This window comes from Sciurus carolinensis, chromosome 14, assembly GCF_902686445.1.
Source record: "Sciurus carolinensis chromosome 14, mSciCar1.2, whole genome shotgun sequence".
Classification (NCBI taxonomy): Eukaryota; Metazoa; Chordata; class Mammalia; order Rodentia; family Sciuridae; genus Sciurus; species Sciurus carolinensis.
The window spans coordinates 34918920-34935092 of NC_062226.1; the positions used below are offsets into that span (position 1 = coordinate 34918920).

The following is a 16173-nucleotide window of genomic DNA, read 5'->3' on the forward strand; positions in this document are numbered from 1 at the left end:
CATCCCAGCTGTGGCATGAGCCTGCTCAGAGCATGGGCAGTCACATCCTGCCCTTCTACCCTGGCCAAGAGCCCCTTGAGCAACTCAGGTGCCACCTCCAAGGTTGGTTTTCCAGAGTCTGGGTGTCCGTCCAGAGCTCCTCTCCCACACTCCTTGTGGAAAGTGGTCTGGCCACAGGTCACAAGTCATAAACCCAGTGCTCACACCCTTTGATTCTGATTCCTGAGAATCTATGCCAAAGTTGATCTAAAATTCAGTAAAGGCATTGTTTATAATCATGAAAAATTGGGAACAACTGTCACATCCAACATCAGGGATTGGCTAAATGGATTTTTGTGCATCTGTGTGATGGAATATTGTGTGACCACTAATAACTGATGTAAACCGCCTAGGAAAATGCTTGTGTCTAATATTAAGAAGTGAAAGCCAGATGCCAAGACATTTGTTTGCATCTAGGAGTTCTGCATGTAGAGAGACACCAAGTGACTCATTTAATTCTTACCACATTGAAGGTCATAAAGGGAGAGTTTGGTTTAAAATTCACTTTGCTTTAAATCTCCTTTTTTGTACACAGCTAGATCCTACTTCCTTTCTGTCCCCCTGAAGTGAGCCCAGGGCCTGTTCCAAGCCCCTCAGTGGAGGTTCCAGCCGTCCCAGCCCATGCTACCCACAGTTCCCAGAACATAGCATGTCCTGTGCACATCCCACTTTTCTGCCTGAAATGCCCCTCCTAGTCTTATCCTGTCTGGAAGACCCTCCTCTGAGCTCCAATAGCACTGTCTCTGCCAGCCCTGTCGGCACCTAGCCGCAGACCCCATGTTGTCCTTGCAGCCTAGCTGGGGCCTGCAGAGTCTCCCGAGCCTGTCACTGTGCAGCATTTCTCACACCATCACAGGGTTACCTCTGTGGTGTTGTCTCGCCTGCCTCTCCCATGTCCTTTCTGTATCCCCAGCACCTGGCCAAGAGCCAGAGACAAAAGTAGTCCTGTGGCTGACAAGCCTTTATACCCCACGTCTCTCCTGTGCCTTTTATAGCCCCTTCTCCCCTTGACTCATTGGAGTCTAAGAACTGTCCCCTGATGTGGCTGATAAGGGCCTGTGCTCCTCAGGGGTGGGAGGAGTTCGGGTCATCCATGAGTTTGATCTTTGCAAACACCATTTTGATTAAGGGACTGAAAGGGCTGAGGTGGCAACTCTCCTGGACACCGTGGCCCCCTGGCCTGAGACAGCACCACAGGCAGGTGTGGGTCTGGGCCTGTCCTGGATGGACCATCTGCAGGTCACTCGAGTGCTACCTTTGAGACTGTAGTCGAATCTGGCATGTTATTGCTGGTCAAGAACGTGATCCCAGGAACATTGGCATCACCTGGAGATAGAGTCAAAGTGTGGCATCTGGGGTACCACCCATGTAGGTCATCAGCTCTGGGGCCAGAACCTGCCTGCTCACATCCAGAGGTGCGTTAGAACTTCTGTACTTTTAGTTGTTCACAGAGGATCAGAAGGCTTCAGACAGAACTCTCTCAGAATCCATCAAGCATCCGTCCCAGCCTTGGTTTTACGTCACTGAGTCACTGCTTCAGGTGTCATTATCAGGCTGCTAATAGAAGACAGATGCAGAATCACATGCCCATCTGTCTCATCAAGTCTTTCCCCCTGTGTTCCTCTCCAGAGCAGTTGCCTGTTGTGCTTGTCCCAAGCAACATTGGCTCAGCTCTGATTCCTGGGGTATAGGAGGAGGCTGTTGGCCACTCAAGGGTTGGGGGATGCTATGTGCACTAGCCTTTAGTCACTGTTTCCTGATCCCCAAGTGAAAGTGGGGTGAGAGGTAGAGGAGCCACCTCCCAGGTACTGATGATGCAGTAAAGTGTGGTTGGATTGCTGAAGTGTCACCATGGCCCCATCTGTCCACCCAGAGCAGAGCTGCTCAGGAATGAAGGGCAGAGTTCCCACCTGAGTCAGTGCGACGTGTGTGTGCATGTGAGCACGCATGCATGTGTGTGTGTGGGGGGTGTGTCCCTGCAGGCACACACAAGTGTCTGCACTCATGCTTCAGCCACTGGTGTGGTGAGGGAGGAAGGTAGCACTTGGCTGGGTCCTGTCCTTATCCCAGTTTTTCTCTGCTGTCAGGAGCTCTCTGTGATGGGTCCTGGTAGCCTGGGGTGCAGGGTCCCTTGCGAGGGAGTGGCTGTGTCGGATGAAGATTGCTGGGCAAAGTCATTGCCTTCTCTTTTCATTCCCCGCGTTCCGATGCTGTGTGTCTACCTGAATAAGGAAACCTGGACAGGGACCAGGTATTTTTTCAAATTCCCTGAGGATGCAGAGCATGCAGGCCCCTGAAGGGTAGAGCTGGGCCCACCCAGGGGGAGACAGGAATTTAGGACCCCTGCAAGTAACCTGCATGTGTACCCAGAGCCTCCCATCACCGGGGAACTCACAGCAGAAACTGTGGGACATTAGCCTGCAAGCAGCTACAGGGATGGGTGCACCTGGGTCCATTAGGTGAGAGTGAGGCAGGGGGATCTGAATCCTCCGTCCTTTCTGTGAGGCAGAGGTGCTTTCTGCTTTTCGGGATGCTGCCCTTCTTGAAGGGATGCTTGACGTGCTCCACAGAGGCAGCCCTGCTGGCGGGTCTCCAGACCAGCATGTGTGGAGGCCAGCTGGGGGCTGCAGTCTCGGGAAGGTCATTGCCCTCTGTGTGTGAGCGCAGCTCTCAGAGTGTGTGTGGTCCCGTCTTCATGGGAGTGAAAGTCTTCCCTTCTCAGAATCCCATTTCACAAGGGATTTGGGCGTTGGTAGGTGAGAAGCACCACCAGCTCTCCTGTGCACCCCTCATCTGCTCTCCCTCAGATCGCTGATGGTGGCCTTGACCAGCCCCTGGTCACTCTGTCATGCGGGGTCAGACACATGGTTAGTTTCCCCGAGGGGCGCCGGGAATGGGCTCAGCCCCTCCCACCTGCTGAGACACCTGCCCTCCCCAGCCACCTGGACTCTGCTCTTGACCTGCTGTGAACACCCCCAACTCTGGCCAGAGCCTTGGAGAGACAAATTATGAGACTGGTGGGAAGGTCTACAAATGGCCTCCTGCCCTATCCCCCTGTCCCCCAGATGCAGCTCTGAGCCCACAGGAAGCGCCTTACCCAGCACAGGGAAAGGGACAGGAGCCTGTGGTGATGTGGCCCTGTTTGGGGGCTTGAACGTTGGTGTGGCGGGTCCGACTGGCCCTGTGCTTTGTGGCACACCTTGCGAGATGAACAAGGGAGCCCACCAGAAGGCGGCCACGCTGGGACGGCCACGACTACGGAGAGGCAGACCTGGGCCGGCACAGATTTGGCAACTTCACATCTCTGAAGGGCCAGTGCGAGGCAGGGATTGAACCTGTCCTGGGGCCGCCACTCCCTTGCTGAGAAGTGAAACTGGCAGTCACCAATGAAAGGGGTCGTGACTTAAACGGTGGTGTCGCGTCAAAGTTACAGGCATAATTGCTGGGATCCGCGGAGTGCCTTCTGTGGGCGTCATCTCATCTAGCCCTCACGACCACCCTCTGGGGGCCTGTCTCCTTTCACACACAGGAACTCAGATCCAAAACTAAGGCCCAAAGAGAAGCACTTGCCCCGGGGGCCCACAGCTGGTCAGTGGCAGAGCCAGGGATTCAGTCTGCCTAAATCCAGAGCCCTGCTCTCACCCAGGTGACATCTCCCTGAAGCCATCATAGATGTGGCTTAAAATACCTGGTGCCCATACCCTCCCACAACCACAGGGAGTGTCCCCGTCTCTCCTCTCCCTTGCACCAGCTTCTCCCACACCTCTGGTGGGACCATCCGTCCCACAAATTGGCCCCCCCGCTGCCCCTTCTTAGCACAGGGAGGGATCTGCATCACAGAGGCCCACTCCCCTTGTCCTTCTGGGGATACGGAGGCCGAGGGGAAGGGAGCTGCCAGAGACTGCTTGGCAGTGCCAGTCAGGCCATCCACGGAGGAGCCTTCAGTTTCCTGCTAACCCAGCGAGTCCAGGTAACAGCTGCATCTGTTGTGATTTGCAGACGAGTCTGAGAAGTAAGTAATCAGAGCGCTTGATCCTGGAGCTAGACAGCAGGAGAGCATGTGAAGAGCACCCAGAGACCTTTTGAGAAACAAAGTTATTTTCATTTGTGAATCACTATCTGAAGATTCGACTCCCTTGAAGTTACTTTCTCAGAGAGCGTGCTGGGTTCAGCCAGTGACAGATCTGCCTCCCGGCAGAAATGGGAGGCCAGACACATGACTCAAACAAAAGTACTTTGCTCAGCGTGGTTGTGATGGGTGCTTATCTGTCCTCCTCATGGGCTCCTTGGCAGGTTTCTCTGCTCTAGAAAGTTGAGGACAGCGTGTCTCGCACGTCAAGGCCAAGAGGGGCGGAGGCAGGCAGTCCCAAGCTCACACGCCAGCTCCGCCACTCACCAGCTTCAGGGTCTCAGGCCGTGCAGTACGCCTGAGCCTTCCCGTCTGTAGACGAGGGGTCGTCATCACTGTGTCACACTGGCTCTCTGGGGATCTCAGGGGAAAGATCTGGATGAAAAGACATTGTAATCCCTAAAGAAGGGCACATGTAAGAGTTGTTTCTGGTGTTCAGGGAAGGCTTGCTCTATCAAATAAAATTCAGCTTGATGTAGAAACAGTACCATGTAAAGAGACGCTTTGCACCCCAGAGGTCTCATCTGCGAAGCTCATTCCCACTTACGCTCGGCCTCGGGAAGCAGGGACAGCCTGGATGAAAACACTTCTGCAGGGAATCCTGAATCCGGTCCAGCATCAGCTCTAACCATTGGTCACTGGTTGTCCAGTCTTTGTTCAGTCCCTCCCAAGAATTGTGCCAGTGGTCCCCAAGTGTGACAGGGTCCCTACTGCCATTCTTCCCCTTGGTTCCGACCCCAGTCCAGGTGTGGCACTCTTATGGGCTGGTTGGTTTGCCTAGCGCAGGGGTCTTCAAACATGCATCACAATCACCTCAGGAAGCGTTAAACAGGTTGCCCTCTGTCCCACCCCCAGAACCCCCACGTTGGTAGGTCAGGGGTGAGGCATAAGAATTTGCATTTCTCACAAGTTCCCAGGTGATGCTCATGCCACTGATCTGGGGGACCCCACTTTGAGAATCTAGAGCTCACTGAGCACATAGTATGTATTAGGCGTGGGGCAGGGTGGAGATGCCACCTCTTGCCTCAGGTGGTATCAGTGTCACCTCCTCCAGGAAACCACCTCTGACAGGCCCAATGCCTTCCCTGCCCTCCCTTCCAGAGATCAGGAGGGGACCCTTCCTCTGTGTTGCAGATGCACACCTGTCACCGTGAGCGTATGGGGTACTGCTGCTTTGGTGCACACCAGCCTCCCTCTTGAGTTTGACCCCTCCCAGCCTCATCAAGTGAGGCCGAAAGGGCAGAGAAGGGGAAAGTAAGATCCCAGGTATGTCTGTTGCCCAAACGGTTGTGAGTCATCTCTGAACCAGCTCAGTTGGCTGATTTAAAATAATCCCATTAAGGTAAGGGGGAAGAGAAGGGTGAACAGGAAGCTCACACTTACTGAACACCAAACACAAACCTGACATAGGTTAACCCTAGGAAGTCTTGCCATGTTGGTGTTTATTTCACTGTCATCACACACAGGACAATGCTGAGGCTCAGAGAGGGTGAGTGGCTTACCCACAGCACACAGCAGTGAACTTGGGTCAGTCTGACCACAGAGCACCTGCCCTCTCCACAGCTGTGTAGATATGAGTGTGGGTTGTTGCTGAGGCAGAAGCACCTGCTTGCTCCACATTTGACCACCTGGCTTATCCCTGACCCCACAAGCATGAATGCTCTGAAGGTGGTAAGGCCGATGTTGTGTATGGGCACTGTTCCAGACTTGATGTTCCCACCAAGCCCTGTGACTCATCCTCTGGTGCTCAGAATAAACAGGCCCGGCCTCTGCAGAGGGTTCCATGGGGAATCAGACCTGGCCACGCTACCTGTCGCACAAGCCACATGCCTTCTCCTCACAGCTGGCTCCCTCAGTTCCCAGGACACTTCCTGTCTTCTGCACAACTTCCCAGAATGCCTTGGGCCTGCGAGGAAATTAATAATTGTGTTTGTACCCGGAGCTTTTTGCTGTGTAATGAGTAACAGTCATAATTAATGTTTAACACGTGTGAACAGCAGGTCTGCCCAGAAAGGGGGGTTTCAATGAGAGAACTGGGATCACTCACTTCCTTTGGCTAATGTGTTACTGAGGGACAGGTTTTTCCAGTTGCCTTTTCTATTTGACAGATGAATAAATTCATTTAGTAACTTAGAAAAGAAAACATCAAGTATTCAACAGCTTTGGTTCATCTGCTAATTATATTGATAGAAACGTTCCTTCCAGTGCCTTTTCCTCCTGTGCAGAAAAATTCCAAAGATTGGGTCGACTCTCTTTGCCCTTCTCTTTGGTGGGCCAGAGATCTTCTTGTGAATAGAGCCTCTTAAGCTCCATAAGATCAAAGGCCCTGCCTGCCCTGTTCCCACCTGGGTCCCCATTCAGCTCTGAACCTGGCACATGATGAGCACTGAGATATTTGCTAAATTATTGAATAATTGAGATCCCAGGAAAATCAACCCCAAGTTCTTTTCCAGTGCTGGACTCCACAGATGCTCCCCCACACCCCCGTGCTGAGGATCAAACCCAAGGCCTTGTGCATGCTAGGCAAGTGCTGTACCACTGAGCTACACCCCCACTTCCCACCATCTTTTCCTATCACTCTTACCTGCCCGGTACCTGTCTTTGCTCTCCAGATGTGGCTGGGAGACCTGTGGGAGGGCCCTTCTGCATGGTTGTTGAACCTCAGTTGCTGCTTCTCGTCTGAACTCTCAGTATAAAGCTGAAACCTCCCTGCCCATGGGCGGCCTGCCTGCGTGTCTAGTAGGTAGCAGGCAACTCTGGGAGCCACGTGTGGCCCTCGCCATGTGGCCCTTCCTGCCTCTTTGCCTTCCCTCACTCCATGGCACACACCTGGACGCGGCCCCAGGTGCCCTGGCAGTCAGACTGCTCTGGGTAGCTCCTCAGGCTTGTGGATGGAGAAAAAAGTCACTCTCCCAGGCTCTGGAATTCTCAGTACATTTCTGTGGGTGTCTGCGGGTGAGCGTGTCACAGCCACGCTGCCTCAGACATGAGCAGGTCCCAGGTGTGTCTGACAGGTGAGCCCAGCACAGAACTCGGAAAGGAGCTTAGGTGCTGGGCCAGGAGTCTGGATTTCAGGCTTTCTGCCGCCCCCTGCCTCAGGTGGCCCTGCTTCCTCATCTGTGAAGTGGAGCCGGCATGGTGTTCTGAGACCTGGGGCACAGCGAGGGCTCCATAGGTGTTGGCTGATGGTGTTCCTGTCGTCACTTAACTGCTGAGGGTTTTGAGAATGTACAGCTCTGTAAGCAGGTATGTGCTGAACTTGCTAAGACCTCGGGATTCAGGAGACCCAGTTCAAGTCCGAGTTCAGGTCTGGCTGTTGTCAGTCCCTTTTCCAGCCCTCCGTTTCTCATCTGTGAAATGAGTTATGGGGGCGAGGAGGCTGGCTCTGGCTGCTGTAGAGGCCCTTGGGCTTGGGTTATTTCATCATTTTCATCCAACATTATCCTTCAGTCTCCTGTAGCCAGGCACCCACCGCCAGTGTCCATGTTTTTCTTTGGGGACGGGTCACAAATCGGAGGACAAAGTCACGTCCATTCTGCCTCGCCTGCCTCCCCCAGCCCTGGCTTGGGTGGCAGTGCCATCCCCTGGGGCCTCGCGTGTCTGCAGGGTGAGCACAGAAGCCTCTCCTTGGCCACCCTAGACGCACAGACCAAGCCTGCGTCCAGCCACCTGACGTCTCTCAGCCTGCGGGGAGGGGTGAGCCAGGCCCACTTTGAACGGGAGGGGAGAAGGCATCTGCGGGGGCCTCAGTTTCTCCTGAGGGAATTCTCACCCATGTCCCAGTGGGCTGGCGAGGGTCAGATGATGCAGCACATGTTTTTGAAAAGTCGCAATAGCAGAGGACTGTCGTCACGGGCAGTTTCAGATCTACAAGTGTTTGCGTATTCTCACGAACATCTGTGACATTTTCATAGACTCCGGGGGTCAAGTAGTCCACCCCACCTCCCAGGCCTGTGCAGTCTCCCCTCCACATGTCCCTCCTGCAGTGCCCCCTGGCTGCTGGCAGTGTGCAGGAATCTGCTCCAGGGACTGTGTGGAAGGGGTGCCTCGGGCGCCTTGACTCGGCTTCTTTACCCGTGTTTGTTCAGAATAACAAGACGTCCTTGAACAAACAGCAGGCCCTGAACGGTCTCCAGGCCCCTCCTGTCAGCCCCACGTAGTTTATAAACATGGCCCCTACCCACTTCGGGCTCATCCATGGAAAGGCCGGAGGCGCCTCTTTGACAGTGTGGGGCTCCCTTTGTGCACCCAGTCTTGTTCTTAATCCTCCTAAGCCTCACTTAAAGGAGGCTCTGTCTTACGCTGGAGAACTTGGAGGGTCACTGGCTGCCGGTCAGCCAGAAGGAAGCAGCTGGACAGTCTGAATCTGGAGAGCAGCTGGCCTCACCGGGGCAACCACAGGTGATGGGAGGGCTCCTGGCTGGGCCCGCTGCCTGCATGACAGGCTGCCCCAATAGCCTGGGCTCCTTAGTGACTGCACCAGGCCTCAGTTGTAAAAACATGACTTGTAGCAATAACACCAACCTCAGAGGTTCACCAGGAAGATTAGAGGAAAATGTGCTCTTCGGCTCCTCCAGTGGTACCTGTCCATGCACAGGAAGCACCAAGTAAGGATTCAAACATTTTTCAAAACGATTTTAAAATAATTTGAGGAGGGTGTCTAGCTCCCGAGTTTCCTTTCTTGACTGATGAATGGAGATGTCACGGTCCTGCTGAGACAGGTGGAGATTTATTCAGTAGCTGTCAAACACCTGCTATCCATCAGGCACTGTTCTGGGCATTGGAGGCTCAGCAGTGAACAAGCTTCCAACTTGGTCAGGAATCCCAGCAATGTCAAGGGAATGGAAGATGGTTTCTGATACACAGCACTTTCTCCTAAAGAGTACATGAAAAGAACCATTGTGAGCAGGCATGTGACTGTGGGTCAGGGTCTGCCACTTACAAGGGACCTGCCTGGACCATGGGACATCATCAGATGCTAACCACCCACAGTCCCTCACGGTGTGGATGTTGTCAGCTCTTTTTTGCAGACAAGGCAGCCAAGCCTCAGAGAGAAATGTGCCCAAACTCATGCAGTAAAGAATAACAGAGGAGGATTGAGATCCAGAACTTCCCAATTCCTAAGGCCACACCCTTTCTGTGATGCTGCTGTGGTCCCTACACCTGGCCTTGTTTCAGGCCAAGGACCATTTATTGCCATCAGCTGAATGTCCGTGAGAGACTGAGGCACAAAGTCCCATCTCTGCCAAGTGTCCCATCCAGTTCTAAGAGCCATGGCTAGGACAGTGGTGTAGGGACTTAAGGGCTCAGAGGAGCAGAAAGGAATTCTACCTATAGAAAAATTCCAAAGGTCAGACATAGGCAGAGGAAAGGCCAAAAGGCAGATGATGGATTTGGGGGCCACCCATCCTTGGTGACTAAGAGCCTCAGGACGGAATGGAACCCAGAGGGGTTTTGTAGGGAAAAATGCATGTGGAAGGTCAGGATGAAGCTGAGTCACCGAGCACCTTGACCTCCATAGTGGGATTTTTGCCTTTGTCCCAGGACACTGGGAAGCCAATGAAGGTTTGTAAGTCCAGATTTCTAAGCCCTGTGCTTTAGAGATTTGTTGGCTTTTAGAAAGTCGCTGTCTCTGGTCTGCTCTGAATAGTGAATGAGAAAGAGATGGACCCTAAAGAAACACATTAATTCTATCTTAGCAAGCATTTCCCAGGCACCCCCAGCATGCTGGACCCTGCAGTTTAGGGGCAAAGAACTAGAGAGGGCACAGAGAAAATCAGCACCAGGCTCCACTACACACAAGGCCCAGGCAGACTGGCAAGAGTGGTGTGGGTGCCCCTGGAGCTACCGAAGCAGTTCCAGGGGAAGCTTTATGGAGGGGGGCACTTGCGCCTGAACGCGGAGGTCTCTAGACATCATGTAGATGGAGCAAGAGGCTGGCAGTGCCAGCCCTGGAGACCCGGGAGGGGAGCCTAGCTCATGCTGTACCAGCCCTTGGTGCTATTATAGGGAAAGAAGACGCTCGTCCACCCTGCGGACCTCTAGTCCCAGGCTCAACCTCACCCTGCCGCTGGGCTTTGAGATCCTGTAGAAGTAGTTCCTCGCCCCTCCTCTGCACGCCGGTCCCTCACCCATTACCCCCATGGCAGGGTTAATAGAAAGGTTAATGCTCAGGGTCTCAGACAATGTCTTCTGTCACTGGCAATGGCCAAACTTCAGGACTCATTGGCACAAGATCTATAATCCATGTCCAAAGGGAACTACCAGCTTTTAGCCCTCCAGAGGAAGGACCAGGAAAACCTTCCAGAAGGTGGGGGCACTTGAGCTGGGTCTTAAAAGATGAGCTCTGTCACCTGGCCGGGACCTTTTGGAAGACATTTGGGGTAAGACACCTGCCTGGCTGGGCCCTGGAAGACATTAACCAGGCCACCTCTCCATTACTACCAGGTATCTGGTCCCCGTCATGAGAACCAAAGTCAGAGGGCCTCTCCCCACACCTCGTCCTACCCAGCTCTGAGTCTGACCTCCCTCCTGTAGGATTCTAGTTTCCATTTTAATTGCCTAAAGGCAGAATTCATTAGGTTCTGTCATTCTAACAACTCAGGGGTAGCGTATTTTTTTCCCTCTAAATGCAGGTATTCTTTTGAGGGATTGCATCTTTATCTTTTGCAGAAAAATCACTAAATTAAAAGAATTGCCATTTTAAATTGCAGATTAAAGAGAAACTTAATTAGAAGGGATGAAAGCAGTTGTGTTTAGAGCTTTTGTTCTTAATTTTTTTTTTCTTCGCCTGCCGAATCACTGCACTTGGAGTTTGTATATTTGTATTTTAGGTGAAATGATTTGCCTAATTAAGCCTGTCATTCATCACCACCTGTTCTCTCTAAAATATATGGCTATATTATTAAGCTTGCCAACGGATGCATAAATTAAGTCAATGGGGAATTACAGTGTTGACTAGGATGTTCTTCGGTTTTATCCAATTTATCTGGTAAGAAACCCGATATTTTTTTCTCAATAAAGCAAAACAGCAGCTCATTAAGTGTCTTCACACAGCCTTCCCTGCTCACTGCTTACCTTGCAGGTACTGCAGTAGGCATGGCGGAGGGTGGGGCACAGGCAGTACAGCACCTACCTACAGGGACTTACAGGGAACTGGAAACTGGAGATTAGGGTGCCATGGGCGGAGGTCGAGATGAGTCTTGGGAGAGGATTTGGTCAGGGAGGACTTCCTGGAAGAGGTTCAAGCTCTTTAGAGCCCAGTGTGGTGGTCCAGTGGCTCTGGAGGTTAAGGCAGGAGGATCACGAGTTCAAAGCCAGCCTTAGCCACTCAGCAAGGCCCTATGCAACTCAATGAGATCCTGTCTCCAAATAAAATATTAAAAAGGACTGGGGTTGTGGCTCAGTGGTTAAGTGCCCCTGGGTTCAATCCCTGGTACCAAAAAAGAAAAAAAGACAACAACAAAGAAGGACCTTCTCTGGACCTGGCCCTCACCTGTCCATCAGATCTAGTGCCCACCCACTCACAGTCACCCACTAAGGGCTCTGCAGGGCAGGCACTCAGGTCAGAGCCTGCTTCACCTTTTCCTCCCTCCACCCAAGAACATGTACCCCATCTGACCACTTGTTGTGGGGGCTGGTGTGGTTCGTTGGGATTCCAGGGGAGATCAGGCTTCTTGGAGGCCAGGGAGTGACAGGCATGCATGACTTGAGTCCCAAGGCCCCAGCCCTGACTTTAGCCCACCACTACCAGTAGAAGAGGCCCCTGCAGTGACCTCACCCTGGGCACAACCAGGCTGGTCCTCCCAGTCCTCAAAGCCTGTGGCCATCCCTGGCCCTCTTCTCTTCCATACTTCTTTTTTTAAATCCTGGGGCATTTAACCACTGAGCCACATCCCCTGCCTTTTTTAAGAAATATTTTATTTAGAGACAGGGTTTTACTGAGTTGCTTAGGGCCTTGCCAAGTTGCTGAGGCTGCTTCGAACTTCTGATCCTCCTGCCTCAGCCTCCCAAGCCACTGGGATTACAAGGCATGAGCCCCCCATGCTTTGCTTTGAGTACAGCAAAAGTCCTGTAGCAAAAGTCCTGTGCTCCCCCTCTACCCATCTCTCTGTCTCTCTCTCTCTCTCAATTAGTAAACTTTTTAAAATCAGTAAACTTTATTTAGAGTACTTATAGGTTCATAGCAAAATTGAGTAAAAAAGTACAGGCCGCCCCACACCCCCTGCCTCTCATCTCTTTTTTGGCACAGCAATCCTGTTAACAAGAGTCAGGTGAGGACCTTCTTCAGAACACCAAAATGGCACTCTCTGCCTCAGAACAAAGCCAGAGTCCCTCCCCAGACCACCAGGCCCACCAGGCACCCTGGACTGTTTTGCTGCTCAGACTCTCGAGGCTCAGCCACCTCCGGGCCCTGGAACTTGCTCTTGCCTGTGCTGGGATTGTCTTTCCCACAATGTCCCTCCTCCTCTTCAGGTATTTACTTAGACATCCCTTCCAAGAAGCCTTCCCTGCAATGCTGCGTTTGTCTCTGTGACAGTTGTCACCCCCTGTTGACATATAGATATTTGTTACCTGTCCTTCCTCACCAGGACCCTGAGCTGGCAGGCAGTGGTTTTCGTTTTGCTCTTTGCCATTTCCCCAGCCCTGAACTGTGCCTGGCACCTGCGAATGGGTGTTTCAGATTGAATGGGTGGAGGCACTGTGCGGGGCTCAGACTCACTTCCCAGATCCATTGCTGCCCGACCCTGCTGCTGGGTGGGCAGGTAGGCACGTGCCCTGCCCGGTCACAAGAATGGCTGGGTCCATTGTGTCTGGAACCTTCCATTGGTTGGAACCTCCCTTCCCAGTTTTCTGTACTGGTTAATTAGAAAGAGGTGTCTTAAAGGGACAGAGATGCTGCAGGGCCCCGGACTGCTCTGTGGCTGAGATGTGGAACAAGTTCTTTCACATTCCTCGGTCCCAGTAGACAACATGCTGCGGTAGTTGGGGCTGGGGTCGCCCCACTGCTTCCTGTGAGCAGGAGGGTTGATTGCCCTGTGTGGGGGTGGTTAGACATGGCTTGCCACCTCCGTCGCTGGTTAGAGGGGAGTTTCCAGCCTCAGGAGCCCTATTCTGCAGGCCCAGTCCTGGTCTGCTCCATACCCTGGACTAAGCCCTCCATGCCTTCTCTCATCTCTCTTCACCATAGCCCAGCGAAGTTCAAAATGGGCACTCAGAGAGGGTAAGTAACTTAGCCAGGCACACAGCTTAGGAGAGGTTGGTTTGGTAACGAATGTGAAGCCCCCAGTGTCGTGTCTGCAGGGAGCAGATGTGATAATGATAAAAGCGTTTCTTTTAACATTGATGGAGCACAGGCTGCCTGCCAGGCGCTCTGCTGGGTCCTCTCCGTGCCTCACCTGACCTACCACCCATGGAGTGGGTGCTGTCATTAGCCCTGTTTTTCAGAGAAGGAAAGGGAGGCCCAGAGAGAGAACTTGCAAGGTAGAGCAGCTGGCGTCTGGGAGCCCTTCTGGCAACTCGTTTCAGCTCATTTCATCTGTTCTTTGTGGGGTCTTTGCAGAATCCTGCCCTCCAATAGCCTGTGGGGGTGCACAGCACTCCCCAGGTCCAGGGCAGGAGGGAAGCACGTGGGGCTGGTGGGGGTTGGGGTCTGTCCCCTGTCCCCTGTGCATCTCTGCACTGGCCATGCAGGGGAGTCTGAATGAGGAGGCGTAAACTCAAGATACAACCTGACCCCCAAGTAAAGAGGTCTGCAGGTTTGTCCTGAGGAAAGGGAGCAGGTGTGACCAGTGTGGCCCTAGGTGGGCTGGGAACAGGGAAGGCGGGAGGGAGGAGGGAGATTTTTCACATACTATGAGAAACAGCTTTTCCCCTGAGAGGGGGCAGCCAAGGGAATTCCTGTAGGGATAAGGCTGAGCTCGGTGGACTCTGGAGACTCAGCCAGCCCCTCAGACTCTTAATCCAACTTTGATAGCTCCTGCATGTCCTGTCTTGGGAGGCCCATTTTCTGTTGTAACAAAATACTTTGGACTGGGTCATTTATGAAGGAAAACTGTTACTTAGTTCATGGCTCTGGAGGCCAGGACGTCCTAGGGTGTGGTGCTGGAGAGGACCACAAGTCACCTCAACTGATGGCAAAAAGCAGAAGGCCAAAAGAAGGCACCTGCAGAAGGGAACTTGAGGGGAACATGAGGGGGGACCCGGCTTTACAGCAACCTGCTCGAATTGATGCGCCCCTTCCTGGGAGCCGCATTATTCCCCTTGTGAGGCTCCACCCCCATGACTCAAGCCCCTCCCACTGGGCCCCACCTCCCAGCCCTGCTGTATTTGAGGAATTACGGTTCCAACACACGAATTTGGAGAGGGAGGACACACTCAAACCGTAGCAGAAGCCAAAATTTGGGGGGCTGTTTTTCATGGTCTAAAATTCCTCCTCCTGCAGATTGCAAAGTGCCAACCAGAGCCGGGGGCCGAGCCGGGGTAACTGTTTCTCTCTCCCTCTCACAGCCCAGTTCAACGGCAACGAGAAGCGGCAGTCATCCCCGTCACCTTCGCGGGACCGGCGGCGCCAGCTTCGTGCTCCTGGAGGGGGCTTCAAGCCCATCAAGCACGGGAGCCCCGAGTTCTGCGGGATCCTGGGAGAAAGAGTGGACCCTGCCGTCCCACTGGAGAAGCAAATGTAGGTTCTGCAGGGCGGAGCCCGGCCTCACCCCTGTGCCCTCCTCTCTGGTCCCTCCCTTGCTGCTCTGGGTGGTGTCCTCGTGACAGCCTGAGAGCACACGAGAGACCAGGCCCTTTCTCCCGGCTCCTGTCCAGAGCGGCGGGTTGTGGTTCACGGAGGTCCAGGCTGCAGCCCGTCTGTGGCAGCCCTGGGATTAGAACGTGAGCGACTACTAGCCCCAGGCCTGTCACCCCACACCATATTGCCACCATCACCTGCTGTGGCTAATAGAGGCACTGCAGTCATCTGCAGGGTGCGCCTCTCATGTCTCCGTCAGCCTAGTTTCTAATTTCACCATGCCGATGAGCGCTTGGAAAGCTGAGCGTAAGCCATACCTGTCCCCTCAGTGTCAGTGAGACCAGGCGATGCCCTTGGTCTACATCTGCTTGATATTTACTGGGTAAGCCCTCTACTCTCTTGGGTTTTCTCGGTTCTCGTCTGCAGAGATCTCCAGTCGATGGCCACATTCCTCCATGCTGCCTCTGGGTCTCGTCCTCCTCACCACACCCGGCACTGAGCTGACCCAGGCCGTCTACTGCCTCTCCTATTTTATTTTTAATTTTTTAAAATTTTTGTTTGTTCTTTTTCTTTATACATGATAGTAGAATGTATTTTTCATTAATTTTTTTAAGTTGTAGATGAACACAATACCTTTATTTATTTTTATGTGATGCTGAGGATCAAACCCAGTGCCTCACATGTGTTAGGCAAGCGCTCTACCACTGAGCCACACCCCAGCCCCTAGAATGTATTTTGACGTGTTATACATACATGGAGTGTGACCTCCCTTTGTTGTGGATGCCCATGATGTGGAGTTACACTGGTCGTGTATCATATGTGAGCATAGGAAAGCTATGTCTGATGCGTTCTACCGTCTTCCCCATTCCCATCCCCCTTCCCTTCCCTTCATTCCCCTTTGTCTAATCCAATGAACTTCTATCCTTCGCTGTCCCCCGCACCCCCATTGTGTGTTAGCCTCCACGTATCAGAGAGAACATTTGGCCTTTGGTTCTTTGGGGACTGGCTTATTTCACTTAACATGATATTCTCCAGTTCCATCCATTTACTGGCAAATGCCATAATTTCGTTCTTCTTTGTGGCTGAGTAATTCTCCCTCTTTATCCCTTCATCTGTTGAAGGGCACCTAGGTTGGTTCCATAGCTTAGCTATTGTGAATTGAGCTGCTGTAAACATTGATGTGACTTCATCATTATAGTATGCTCATTTAAAGTCCCTTGGGTATATATTGCCTCTCCTCTGGACCATGATTATCATCACCTTG

At 52.8% G+C, this 16173-nt stretch overlaps 1 protein-coding gene across 1 annotated transcript in view; it reads left to right on the plus strand.

Annotated features, from left to right (window-relative positions):
- The window catches only part of Shb (SH2 domain containing adaptor protein B), a 131053-nt gene that overhangs the window by 81474 nt on the left and 33406 nt on the right, over positions 1-16173 (plus strand). Inside the window, exon 4 of the mRNA XM_047525403.1 lies at positions 14678-14849. Within this exon, the coding sequence (XP_047381359.1) occupies positions 14678-14849 (172 nt within the window). The remainder of the gene's footprint in view (positions 1-14677; positions 14850-16173) is intronic.